The sequence below is a fragment of the Rissa tridactyla genome, chromosome 4, assembly GCF_028500815.1.
Source record: "Rissa tridactyla isolate bRisTri1 chromosome 4, bRisTri1.patW.cur.20221130, whole genome shotgun sequence".
NCBI classification, from domain to species: domain Eukaryota; kingdom Metazoa; phylum Chordata; class Aves; order Charadriiformes; family Laridae; genus Rissa; species Rissa tridactyla.
This window is the reverse complement of record NC_071469.1, coordinates 52588474-52600938: the sequence shown is the minus strand read 5'-3', so window position 1 is coordinate 52600938 and position 12465 is coordinate 52588474. Positions and strand designations below refer to the sequence as shown.

At 41.7% G+C, this 12465-nt stretch overlaps 1 protein-coding gene across 2 annotated transcripts in view; it reads left to right on the top strand.

The window, feature by feature from the left end:
* WDHD1 (WD repeat and HMG-box DNA binding protein 1) overlaps nucleotides 1-11121 on the top strand; it is a 34324-nt gene extending 23203 nt beyond the window's left edge. Inside the window, exons 20-29 of one of the 2 annotated variants that reach the window (XM_054199910.1) lie at nucleotides 293-423; nucleotides 1386-1442; nucleotides 2318-2361; nucleotides 2520-2675; nucleotides 3076-3209; nucleotides 4389-4524; nucleotides 5134-6246; nucleotides 6952-7123; nucleotides 8481-8644; nucleotides 8737-11121. In XM_054199910.1, the coding sequence (XP_054055885.1) occupies nucleotides 293-423; nucleotides 1386-1442; nucleotides 2318-2361; nucleotides 2520-2675; nucleotides 3076-3209; nucleotides 4389-4524; nucleotides 5134-5334 (859 nt within the window). In that variant the 3' untranslated portion in view covers nucleotides 5335-6246; nucleotides 6952-7123; nucleotides 8481-8644; nucleotides 8737-11121. The other variant, XM_054199911.1, reaches the window with a different exon arrangement.
* Nucleotides 11122-12465: the final 1344 nt, after the last annotated feature.

Here is a 12465-nt window from a genome sequence, read left to right as displayed (position 1 = left end):
TTTCAGCTGAGTGTGCCTTTTGGGCAGTTTCGTAACCATGTGTGGTCTTAAAACTACCTGAGTACCACTTCAGGTGACTGCACTTCGTGTTTCAAGGTGAACTGAAGCGGTTAATGAATCTTGATTTTATTTTTAGTAACCATCACAGTTTAATCAGAGGTATAATGCAAATAAATGCCAAGTGTTATTTTTCTTATTTCCTAAATTAGCTAAGTTAGTTAGCCTTCCTTTGTTGATGTTTTCCTTCTGAATGTGGTGAGCACTTCCTTTCTGATCAATTCCTTCCATTTAGTTACAGAAACTCTGCTATGGAATGGGGTCAGCTGCCAGTCAGAAATGTTCAGTGGGACCAAGAAATGGAAGATGCAGAGGAAACTGATGCCTGTGAGGAAGCAGAAGAAACATCAGAAGTGCATAAACAGAGTAAGAAAAATATATTCTCTGAATAGCCTGGAAGTTATCTATACATGTCTTTCACAGATTTAAAAAGGAATTCTGGAAAACTCCCAGATAATTTTAGTTTGGATAACTCGGCAGTCTATGGGACTATGTAAACAACGGGGTTTTCTGTCTTTTGTTTTGTTCTTTTGACATACAATTTAGGAAAGACAGGCACACCACCTGTCAAGGGGCACTGCAAGTGAGCTACAAGAGGTTTTATTTAGAAGCCATTTATGTAAATAGAAAATAATCCCATTTGTTTCACTGAGTTTTGAAACTCTGCAACTGTATCAGGGACTGGGTTTTCTGCTACATAGTTAGAGCGTGTCTGGTAGTTTCTGATCTGTCTCATTGGGGTATTGACATGTGAAAGACTGTGCAGCGGGAATAATGGGGTGACATGCAGCAACTCCTGCCTCTGAGCTTTCCGTTACCTGGAATTCCATGTGGGAGATGAGTGGTAGTGCCCACCTGAGTGAGCAGGTGCAGATTCCAGCCTGTGCCTGCAGTCGCTGTGATGAAACAGGTTTAGTGTATGTCATCTGCTGTGCCACAGCTCGCTTCTGCCTTGTGCCTAGTAACCATCTGAGGGACTGTGCAGTTTTCTTGTTGCCTTAAACTATTTCTAATGGATCGGGTTGCCTTGTGAAACAGTTACTTTGGTTTCAGCTCAGATCTTGCATGAGTTGAACTAATAGACAAGTAGTTGGATGGGCACATTTTAGGAATAAATTTAAGGTTTAGGGAATACGTATACAACTCTTTAAGTTAAATCTAGGTAAAGATAATAGATGGTTTTGTAAAAGTGTATGTACAACTTGAAAATGAGAATCATGCTTTAAAATATAGATTGCTTTACTGGCTTGTATGTTTGGGGTTTTGTTTTTTAACAAGTTATTATGATTTATTGCACTTAAATATGTGCCCCTTTCTTTGTTTTGAAGGGCCAAATCCTTTCTCCAAAGGAGTCACTTCAGCGGAGGTGACTACTCCGAAGCCTGGTGAGTAGATCTCCATTTTATTCCAGGATGTCATGCTGCACGACACCCACTCCTGTTTTTATCCTCTGTTCTCCCATTACTACTAAAATTTAGAGCATAATGGTGTTGTCAAGTGGTAACTTGCACTGATTGTGGTTGTCACATTTTTAAGAGGTTCCCTGTGCCTGTTGATATCTTCATTACCTGGTGATGTTCCATAGCACCATGCTGATTGCCTCAGCTGTGCCAAATGCTGAATCAGTTGTGTGCCTCGCTATGCCATGAAGGCATTCTTTGGGACAGGGGGAAAATGAGAACAATGATCAATTGATTTGTTTTACTAATCACAGGCACATTTATTGGTTGCACTTACAAGGTGGAGTTAGTGACCCTGCTGTAGAACTGTGAGTTCGAGCAGGCAGGAGCAGAATGCGACCTCTTGCTGCTTCTTGCTTCTTCCCTGCTGCCAACCCTCCAGCAAGAATAATCAGAGTGGAAACGGATTTGGGAGTGGAGGAAGTACTGGGTCTTCCTGTGGATTTGTATTTAAAGCCGTTGGTCCTGTGTGGGATTTCTGATGACTAATAATAGCTGAGCATGTGTAGTATAATTTTCATGTGGCTATTAAAGTGTCTTTATCTAACCACTTTCAAGCCTGGTGGGAACTTCTTTTCTTTAGTGTGGAATAGTTGATGCCTTTGATTTTGTTCTCCAATTTTCAATGAACAGAGGCTGAAGCACAGAACATGAGCGTTAGCCTTGTTCTTTGGAAATGAGGCTAATGTTGTTTCATTTGCTCATCTAAAATGTGCGCATTGCTTCATAGATTTTGATATATGTGAGTGTGTACACACGCGCACACATTTTTACATTCTTTTTGCTTTCCTATTAAATAGCTGTAATTGCATCAAGCAGCCAAGGACGAGTGAATCCCTTTAAGGTAAGAATTTTGCAGCAGGTTTGATTGCAGTGTTCTGAAAATTACAAGAGATTATTATATCTAAAGTTTACAATGTAACTATGACAAGTATCTTGGAGGGACAGAGGAGGGGAATATGACTGAAAATAAATAAAATGTCTATTTATTTGTTTTGCTAGGTGTCATCTAACAAAAGGGACCCAGTGGTCCCCTCAGTGAATGTTCTAGACACTATGAGCAAATACTCAAAGAAAACTTTGTCTAGCAATCGAGCCGTAAACAAGCAGAACCCTCCAGTTATAAAGCCTCTGATTCCCAAACCCAAGTCCAAGCAGGTAATGTTTCTAGGCTTTTTATGTTGTTTCAGTGAGCAAAGAACAGTAAATTGAATTTTACCAGCTTTTATCAAAGTTGATTGAGTAAAGCACTTTAGATGGCAAAGTTCATTTAAGCATACTGCAGAAACTATAAAAGCACATAAAAGAGCACAATAAATTCTCAGTTGCAGAAATTACACTGTACTGAATCTTGTGCTTTTGTTTTGAGTAGTGTTTACTAAATGTCTACTGTGCTGAAATTGGATGGCTTAGATGCTATATTGATGGAAGTGATGATTATGCCTTTAGGAAAGGCTTGGTTTTTGTTAGGCTACATGTTAGGTACCATTTGTCTGAGAGTGATGTGTTCTTACCTTTTTTTTTTCTTTTTTTTTTTTTTTAAACTCAATTTCTGTAGGCTTCAGCAGCCTCCTTCTTCCAGCCTCGTACATCTAACTCTAGTGAAAAAACAGTGGAAGAAAGAGAAGAAAACGCGGGAAACGAGTCCCATGATGTCAAAGTCACTGCACAGGAGAACACTGAAAACAGAAGGTGAGTGGACACTTGCATGTCAATGCCATATTCTAATTTTTATAGAATAGCAAGTCCAAAAACTATTTTGTTTCTGAAGATGTTGGACTGGCTGAAGTAGCATAACATCAAGTTGTCGTGTTTGTGAACTTGCTTCAGAAATGTAGTAAACTGTTGCTTATACTGTGCATATTATCAAACAAACCTGCGTAAAACCATCGGTTAAATTGCCAGTGAAAGAACAGAGAAGAACACTCTGTTCATTAAATCTCTCCCAGTGTGCATGGCAGTGTTATTCAAAGTAAAAGTTTCACATTAGACTGAGACAAATACATGTGTGAATGAATAATAAATGAACAAAGGAAAATGTAATTTTGGGGCTCTAAGCAAAGATTTTTGCCTTGATACTGCTTATGCATCTGGTAATGACCTTTGAATGATAAATGAAACCATGCAGCTGTGCCAGTTCCAGGTATAGGAAATACTTAAAGTTTAAACGTCTCTAGCAGATCTCAAAGGAGGCCAAAAAGCTAAGGGTTTTATGTGAAAGTGTAAAAGCTTTTAGTGTTTTTTAAAAAGATCTTTTTTTTTAGTGTTTTTTTACAAGAGCAAACAAACAAAAAACTGACATCACCTAAGGAGTGTGTCTCTTCCTAGCTAAGACTCTAATCTGTCCTGTTCCTCTGGAGCAGATGTATTTTCTAACAATCCCAGTCCTCATGAAATTTGCATTATTATAATCATGTTTCATTTAGACTTCATTTAACTGAGGAAGATGAAGGTAATTATTATTCATTTGGACTAGCATTCTTTTCATTAACCTTTACAGATAATGTTCTAAAACAAGTGGCAAGGAGACTTGTGAAAAGGATTAGCTGAAAAATGCTAATATATATGCGCTATTTTTAGGTTGATGGGACCCTGTCAGAAAGGCAGAGAACCATTACGCTTTGTCATTCTAAAATTGAAATGTTAATCTCCATATATATCACAATTTTAATAAAAATGCTTGACTTAGTCTTGCCTTGTCAGCATGTTCTTTAAGCATACTGCAATAGGAGAAAGCAAACTGCTGACTACATGTATGTCTCTTCTTTCAAGAAGAAAAATCCGGTTAGGTGTTGTTTAGAAATGTTGGTTTGGGGAATATGGTTTTCCTATAACCTTCTTAAACAGACAGTTTTTGTGTGCTTGTTTTAGGCCAAAGACAGGATTCCAGATGTGGCTAGAAGAGAACAGAGCAAACATTTTGACAGATAATCCTGATCTGAATGAAGCAGAAGTAATAAAAGAAGGCATGAGTCGGTTTAGAATGCTGTCGTCCGAAGAAAGAATGGTAAGAAAGCATTCTTGAATTCTGGGGTTTTTTTGAGAATTTTTTCCCCCCATGGAATCCCTTGGTTGTTGTTGGCTAGGAATTTTTTCTTTAAATTCCACTGCTCTTCATCTTCATGGACTTCGGTTTTGAATTGGGCCATAATCTATGACTCATACTTTACAAAAATATAAACTATCTGTATAATAAGTAATAGCAGAAAGCAGCTTTTCCAAAGTTGGCCATATGAGAAGAAATAATCAATATTATTGATTATCAATCCATGAAGAAATAACAAAAGAGAAGGGAAAGACTTAAAAGTGACATAGCCAGACTTAATTCATTGGGGCTTAAATTTGTTCTAAAGTCTTTTGGGATTCTTATTTGTCCACAAAGACAATTAAGAGGTTCAATTTCATATACAGGCTCAAAAGAAGTATAGTTTTGAAGGAGAATGCTGTTACGTAAAAGGAAAGTGAGGAAATTGTTCCTAACTTGATCCTTATTAGTTCTTAACAGGAATTATTTCAGTGCTTCCTTATAATCAGAGAAAGAAGGTATATAAAATAAAGTGGTGAGTTTTGTGGCCTAATTTGTAGTTTCCTGTTTAATGATGTACTTTCTTCAAAGGTGTGGACTGAGAAAGCAAAAGGAGGAACAGTCAATGATTTAACAGAAGATAAAAAGCGAAAGCGTCCCGCAGCTGATGAAGATGAAGTGAAAAAGAATCAGGAGCAAAAATCGGAGGACTCAAATTTATCCAAAAAACCAAAACCTTTAGATCAATCTACAAATGTCAGATTGTCAGCTTTTGCATTCAAGCAAAGCTAAGTAATGTGGTACCTTCTCAGCGTATGTTTTCTGAAGACGTTAGGTGGCTCTGTATTGAGAAATTTGCTGCTGTCCTCAAAGAGCAGCAGCAAAAAGAGTGCCTTGCTCCAAATAGCCTTTTAGAAAGTATTTTATTATCAATTCTTTTTATTGAATTATCAATTCTTATCAATTGATAATTCAGAAATGCTGAATCTACTCTCCTGATCTTTTTCAAGTTACCGGTATAAAGCTCGATAGCAAAAATACTACTAATGGACGTGTTACCTAGAAGCAGAGTTCCACACAGTGTTGTGTAACTGTGTGCCTCGATACTTGTAATATTTGATGCTAAATACAGATTAGTCATTCTGGGGAGAATAAACTTTGTACAAAAACTGTCCTACGGTTTTAGAGAACCAAAGTAATGGCTCCTCTACCGCTCCTTCTGCCTACTGCAAATGCTGGTAAGAGAAAGATGGTCAAGGAAATGGGAATGAGGGGAAAATAGCTTAAGGTGGTGCTGATGTTCAGCTGCATTTCAACATCCGTGGCTGTGACAGTGGCAGAGAGCAGCCTTATACGGGCAGGGAGAGAAAACCAGGACAAGAAGCTGAATTAGGAACGTCAGGTGTGCAAAAATGAGCCATTCCAGACTGTGTGCAAGTGTACTTTCCCAGTCGGTGCCTCGTCAGGGTCCGGAACTTGAAAAATCTCTATACTCTTTTATGTAATGTTTGTTTTTAAAAATAAAATGTGAATGTTTCTTTGTTTTAAGGTGGTGGTCTCCTTTGCAATTTTTATAATTGAAGTAAACAGACTTCTACCTACGAGTCATAAGGCAGTTGGATTTACCTTCTCTGGAGAAAAGGCAGTATGGCTAATAAATGTATTTGAAGCAAAATCAAATTTTGAAACTTTTTTTAAGATAAGGTAAAATAATTTAACTCTTTAGCATGACAACTGAGACTGAAGAGTTCTAATTTAGGGCATTTTTCCTGGGTTTGCACATCCTTTCATCATTTTCTTTTTCAATTCTTCATTTCTCTTCACATTATTACTGCAAAAGCAAACGACTCTCTGTTTAGAATACATTTTTAACATTGTAATCTATAGATTGAAGATTCAGTGAGATTTCTGTAAAAGCCACTAAATCTTAGTGTAGGTGTTTTTGCTAGACTTTTTAAGAAATTGTTATATTCCATTTTGGAGGAAACCAGCTCCTCTTTTCACTGTATGTGGAGAATGGGGGTCACGATGTCAACCAGGGCTGGTAAATAGAGAAAGACCTGAACACCTGTCAATTTAAATTTTTTTAATCCACAGTTCTTACATATTGTTACAATTTTTATTTGTTTAATGCTGATAGTAGACAGCAAGTAATAATTAACATAAGTAATAATTCATTTGCTGTATTAACATAGTGCAATAAATTCAGGAGAGTAGTGGCATAGTGATTTTCTACATTCTTTGGGAAGAAATTATTGTATCAGAGAGTGGAATTTATTTTGGGGCAGTAAAGTGTATTTCCACATTTGTGCGTGTTGGAGAAAAATGGGATTGCACGGGTAAGAAAAACATCCAGATAGGAAAATCACTCTGGGCTTGGTGAGCTGTGTAATGTTTTCTTTCTGCTAGACTAGGCTGTTCTGATGACAAGTTGAGCATTTTGACTGTGGTGCGGGGAGATGGGCTGGTGCGAACGAATGGGCTTTCCTTTCATCTACGTACGTGTTATCCATAGTCGAGCTGAGCTGCTTGTCAGGCACCCTTTCTGCAGGCCAAATGTGAGAAGTCATCACCCTCTGCAGTAAGTAAACGCACTTTTTGAGTGACTCCTCGGGGCTCCTATGTAAAGGCTATAAAATTACATGAGCAAGATCATTATACCTCTGGTACAGTTTCTGTTCTACACCAGGTAGCCACTGCTGCAAACAGCTAGGTCCCACAAAGCATCCAAAGTCCTTTTGGCTCCTGTAGGAGGGAGGAAACATACAAAGTAAACTTCTACAAGAGTCTTCCAAGAGCTGGATGTTTGCAATCACACCTTTTCTGAGCAAACACGCCAAAGGTCTGTTGAAAGGGAGGCTCCTGGATTTAGTGGATGGTTTCGTGGAAGTCACTGGGGACGTCAGGCTCCATCCTGCAACTCCCCAGTTCCTGTTTGCTTTTCTCCTGGCTCAATTTCTGCTGTATAACGCTTTGGGTTTCATCAGACCCAATGTCTGCAGCCTTGGGGTCGCAGTCTGTGTCTCACTGCTACCCCCACGGCTGGTTAGAGGCAGCAAAAGTGTTTCCAAAATCAGATTTGAAATTTTGCATTGGAGCTGCATGGCTCTGATGGTGATTACAGCAGTGATTTTTTAATTATGAAACAGTTGCTGCTGTCCACAGCAATAAAATAAGCAGCCAACAGGGGCCATCAAGATCATGGAAGTTAGTACTTGGCTGCCTTTATGCTGGGGGGATCATCTCCCACTAGGCTGCTATTGCTTTTCTTTCATCAAAGATGGAGTTTGCTCTATTACCAAGCTCCGGGCAGAGCAACAAATACACCCTCCATCACCTGGAGCCTCCCAGGAAGCTGCGCTGAGCCAGCTGGGAACGGGGCATGCTCATCCAGCAAAAGCACCGGCAGGACAGCACTAAGTATAACTTCCAATTCGTGTGGAAATGAAATGCCAAAACAAAAATGAACAGAAAATGTGGAATGGATTTTCAAGTAAAAACAGTTAATTCTCTACTAGCTGTTTTTGGTTTATGTTTGGGTTGGTTTTTTTGTGTTTTTTGTTTGGTTTTTTTTTTTAAGATGCTCCCTAAATAATATAATAGAATTTCACTGAAGTGGCAATTTCAGATTTGGAGTTTTCTTTCACTGTGCTTTAAGTCCTGGTGACAAGCAGCCTCTGGTGAGGATGCCCAGTACATGTGGTACACAGCACAGATCAGTCGCTGTTTTCAAGGAAACTGTATAATGCTGATTGCTGTCTTTCGTACTGGGAGTTTTAACTGGTTTTGTTGTTGTTTTCAGTGTAGGTAGGGGTCAGATTAGAAGATTTATTTACAGCACAACGACCGACAACTTTATCACAAGCATTTAGTACTGGAGTGCGATGGCGAATATTTTGTGGCAATGCAACTCTAATTAAGATATTTGTTTCCATCAGGGAAGCAAGATGTCTCCTCTTGGCTTCTGGGGGTGTTCTGTGTCTCCAGTTTCCATGGCAAACCTGATCCATCCTCGGGATAGCTCCGCTGGTGTTGGTTAGGGACCCATCGGTTCTCCAGGGCTTCTGCTGTGTCCCTCACTGAGGATTTGCATCCACCTAAGGTGAGGTTCCCATGGCTGCTTTGGCATTGCATTCCCTGACTAGAAAACTAATAACTGTTGGTTATAACTTCTCCTTCTCTTTGTTGCTGCAGGAGTGAGCAATGCCATCAGACTCAAACAAAGATTTACTTTACAAACCTGGTGTAAGTCACTTTCCTGGACATAGTGCTGTGTCCCTGACCTCTGCGGTTGTCACCAGCTCCAACGTTGCGCACAGCTGGGGCAGCTTGGTTACTCCAGCTGGGAGAGTTTCTCACCTTGCAGGCAGCAAAAGAAAGTGGATGCTGTCAGGGAACAACTTTGGAGTGGAAAAGTCAAGAAGGCTCAACCAGCTTGGATGCTTGGGGTGGACAAAGGAGACCCTGTGTTTGGAGAAAACATATTCTGGCTGTGAAACGCACCTTGACTTCTTTCCAAAGAACTTAACTGTATTGGTCATGGAGTGACTCAACTTGGTGGTCCTGGCTGGCTAGTCCAAGGAGAACACAACAGCAGTGAGAACTGTCTATGAGAAGGTTGGGTGTCTCATGCAGTAGAGTTTTATGATGGAAAACAGCAGACCTGGCTTCTTTTCTCTTCTCCTGGCTGATGTGCTGCTGTATAAGAGCAATAGTAATTAATTTACTTAAAGGAAGGCAAAACACGAATACTGACCTAGGCTGTGAAAAGAGCCACTTGATGCTGGACTCAATTGGATGTGAATTGCAGAGGAAATTTGCGGGAATAGTTTCAAGCCACGTGTTGCCAGGGAACGATCCTGTCTACAAATCACATTATCGATCCTGGGGGTAATAATGGTGAGAAGCAACCAAGGGGAGCGATGTGGAGACACAGCTGGTATCCCTGTCTGCCCGGTGCAGGAATCCAAAGCTGCCCTTGGTTTAGGAATGGTCTGGAGGGACCTACAGGTCGCCCTAGCCAATGTCAGATAGCTCCCATCGGTAATGGGGCACAGGTCCATGGGAGCCTGGAGACTTGTGTTATACTGCTGTTTTCACATTCTTAAAAGCATAAATATGAATTTACCTCTTACAGCCTGGGCCCTCCTTCTGAAGTTTTCCAAATTTCAGGGAGCAAAAGTGTGAGGGGTCCATTGGTGTGAGATCCTGTGTCCTTGCCCTGTGAAGCCACAAAGGGAAAGCCGGGGCAGGGCAAAACTGCCTTTTTCATTCCCAGTGTCAGCTCTAAGATGTGAGACCTCACCAGGGAAGATAAAATGCAGATCGCATCTGCAGAAGCCCCCTCAGACCTTGGGGATCCTCTCTTTACAGAGCAACACATCCACCTGTAAGAGATTGGTATTTTAGGAGCCTGTAATCAATTTTGCTTGTTATTCCGGGTAATAGAATTAAATTGCTCGATTCACTCTTTAAACTGACGCACTGTGATTCCAGGGGCTGATAAATCCCAAGCTGTATTTCCAGGGCATGGAAAGGATGGCAGTAGGCTGCGATGTTGCTGTCCATCGCCGCCGTGGACACAGCTATTATTTGAGGATCATGTTCAGGTCACGTTCTGGCTTGATGTTAATAGCAGGATCGATCTGCATCTACCCCCGGTATCAATACAGGCTGGGGGATGAAGGGATTGAGAGCAGACCTGCTGAGAAGGACTTGGGGTTACTGATGGATGAAAAACTGGACATGAGGCAGCAATGTGTGCTTGCGGCCCAGAAGGCTGATCGAATCCTGGGCTCCATCAAAACAAGCACGGCCAGAAGGTCGATGGAGGTGATTCTGCCCCTCTACTCTGCTCTGGTGAGTCCCCACCTGGAGTACTGTGTCCAGCTCTGGAGCCCCCAGCACAGAAAAGATGTGAAAACACCTGTTGGAGTGGGTCCAGAGGAGGGCCACAAAAATGATCAGAGGGCTGGAGCACCTCTCCTGTGAGGACAGGCAGAGACAGTTGGGGTTGTTCGTCTTGGAGAAGAGAGGGTTCCAGGGAAATCTTATTGTGGCCTTTCAGTACTTAAAGGGGCTTATAAGAAAGATGGGGACAAACTTTTTAGCAGGGCCTGGTTTTGATAGCACAAGGGCTAATGGTTTTAAACTAAAAGAGGGTGGTTTTTAGACTAGATATAAGGAATACATTTTTTACGAGGATGTTGAAACACTGGAACAGGTAGCCCAGACAGGTGGTAGATGCCCATCCCTGGCAACAGGTTAGGTTGGACGGGGTTCTGAACCACCTGATCTAGTTGAAGGTGTCCCTTCATTGCGGGGGGGCAGTTGAACTAGATGATCTTTCCTGTCCCTTCCAACCCAAACTATTCTATGATTATCTGATTCTGTATTAAGTTGCTTGGTTTTGTGCACAACATTTGTGAGCATGGGGGAAACAGCCCAGTAACCTTCATTCCTGGCTGAAATGATATGCGTACCTGGTTGGAATAAATTATCTCAGCTCCATTAAAGTTGCAACACTATACCAATTTATACCAGTTGACACTTTTTAGGACTTCTTCGGATTTCTACCAGGTTCTTTCTAAACTGTGCTGAAATAGACCTCCCTCCAAAACTGTTTTATGCCGTGTGCTCAGTTTAGTAGTTAATAATACGTGGAATAACTCTGTGCTGAGTTAATCCCATGTGTTCCGCGGCTGAAGGCATTCAGGAGAGGAACACTGAGGCAGGGGTTTCTGTGTGGTGGCAGCTGCGATTGGGGGAACCTGGTCTGCACTAGCCCTGAGCTGCTGCTGCGGAGCTGGTCGGTGTGGGGAGAAGATTAAGGTGGGGCATTAGATTTTGTCCCATTGAAAACTGTTCTGCGTGGTGTTTTCTGTCACGGGGCTGTCTTCTGTATTTTTGTTCTTGGCACAAAGCGAGAGACAGTTATAATATGTTTTTTAAGAAAAACATATTAAGTTGTTTAGTGCTGGGGGCCTGAGAGCACCACCAGGCCTCACTGTCCCAGCCTACAGCCTCCCCTCACCCTGCCTATGGCCCAGGGCCCTTAGTGATCGCCCAGCCTGGCCTTGGCCTGTCCCTGTGCCCACAGCCCTGCCCAGCCACGGCACTGTGTCTGGCCCTGCTTCCCCTAACAAGGCCTGATCCTCAGCCCCACCTACAGTCCCTGGGGAGGTACACGGTGCCTGGGGCTGATGCTGCCCACCTGCTGCCCCATTGGTGCGGTGGGGCAGGCCATGGCTGCCAGGCCCTGGGGAGCTGCTGGAGCCCTTGGCCCAGCGGTGCCCAAGCAGCAACATTGGTGCACTCTTACGTCCTCATACATCTTAGAGTACTGCTAACCCAGAGGTACCTGCTAACCCAAGTGTGCTACCTGAGGAGGCTGTCGCATACACATGCTCTGGAGTCCACACGGCTTGTGAATAATGTGATCCATTAGTGTAGCTTTTCTATTTAAATCAAGTCATTATGTGCGAAAGAAAAACATCAAAAGATGGGATGTTGAAACATTTCTGTCTTTGGGTCATAGATACGTGTTTATAAAAGTGCAGAGGTGTCCAGGGTACCTCTGGTATAGGTTAGGAACATATGAATGGAAAAAAGCCACGTATCTTGCATATTTAATATTTCATTCACATTGTTACCAAATTGCAGTTAGCAGGAAACTATACAAATCCAGAAGTGGGTATTTTACCGTCATTCACATGTCAAAAACAAATTTACAGTAAATCTGAGTAACTGCATTAGAGCCTTGTGTTTGATGGATCTCTCTTAAACTTGGCAGAGGATGGGTCGAAAGGAGGGCCACCTGGGTGGGTTTTGTCCATGATTATGGCTGAGAATCATCAGACTACGACACACAGGCTAATTCCTGCAAATTTTCAAGGTTTTGAAGGTTTGATTTTAATTAACAGC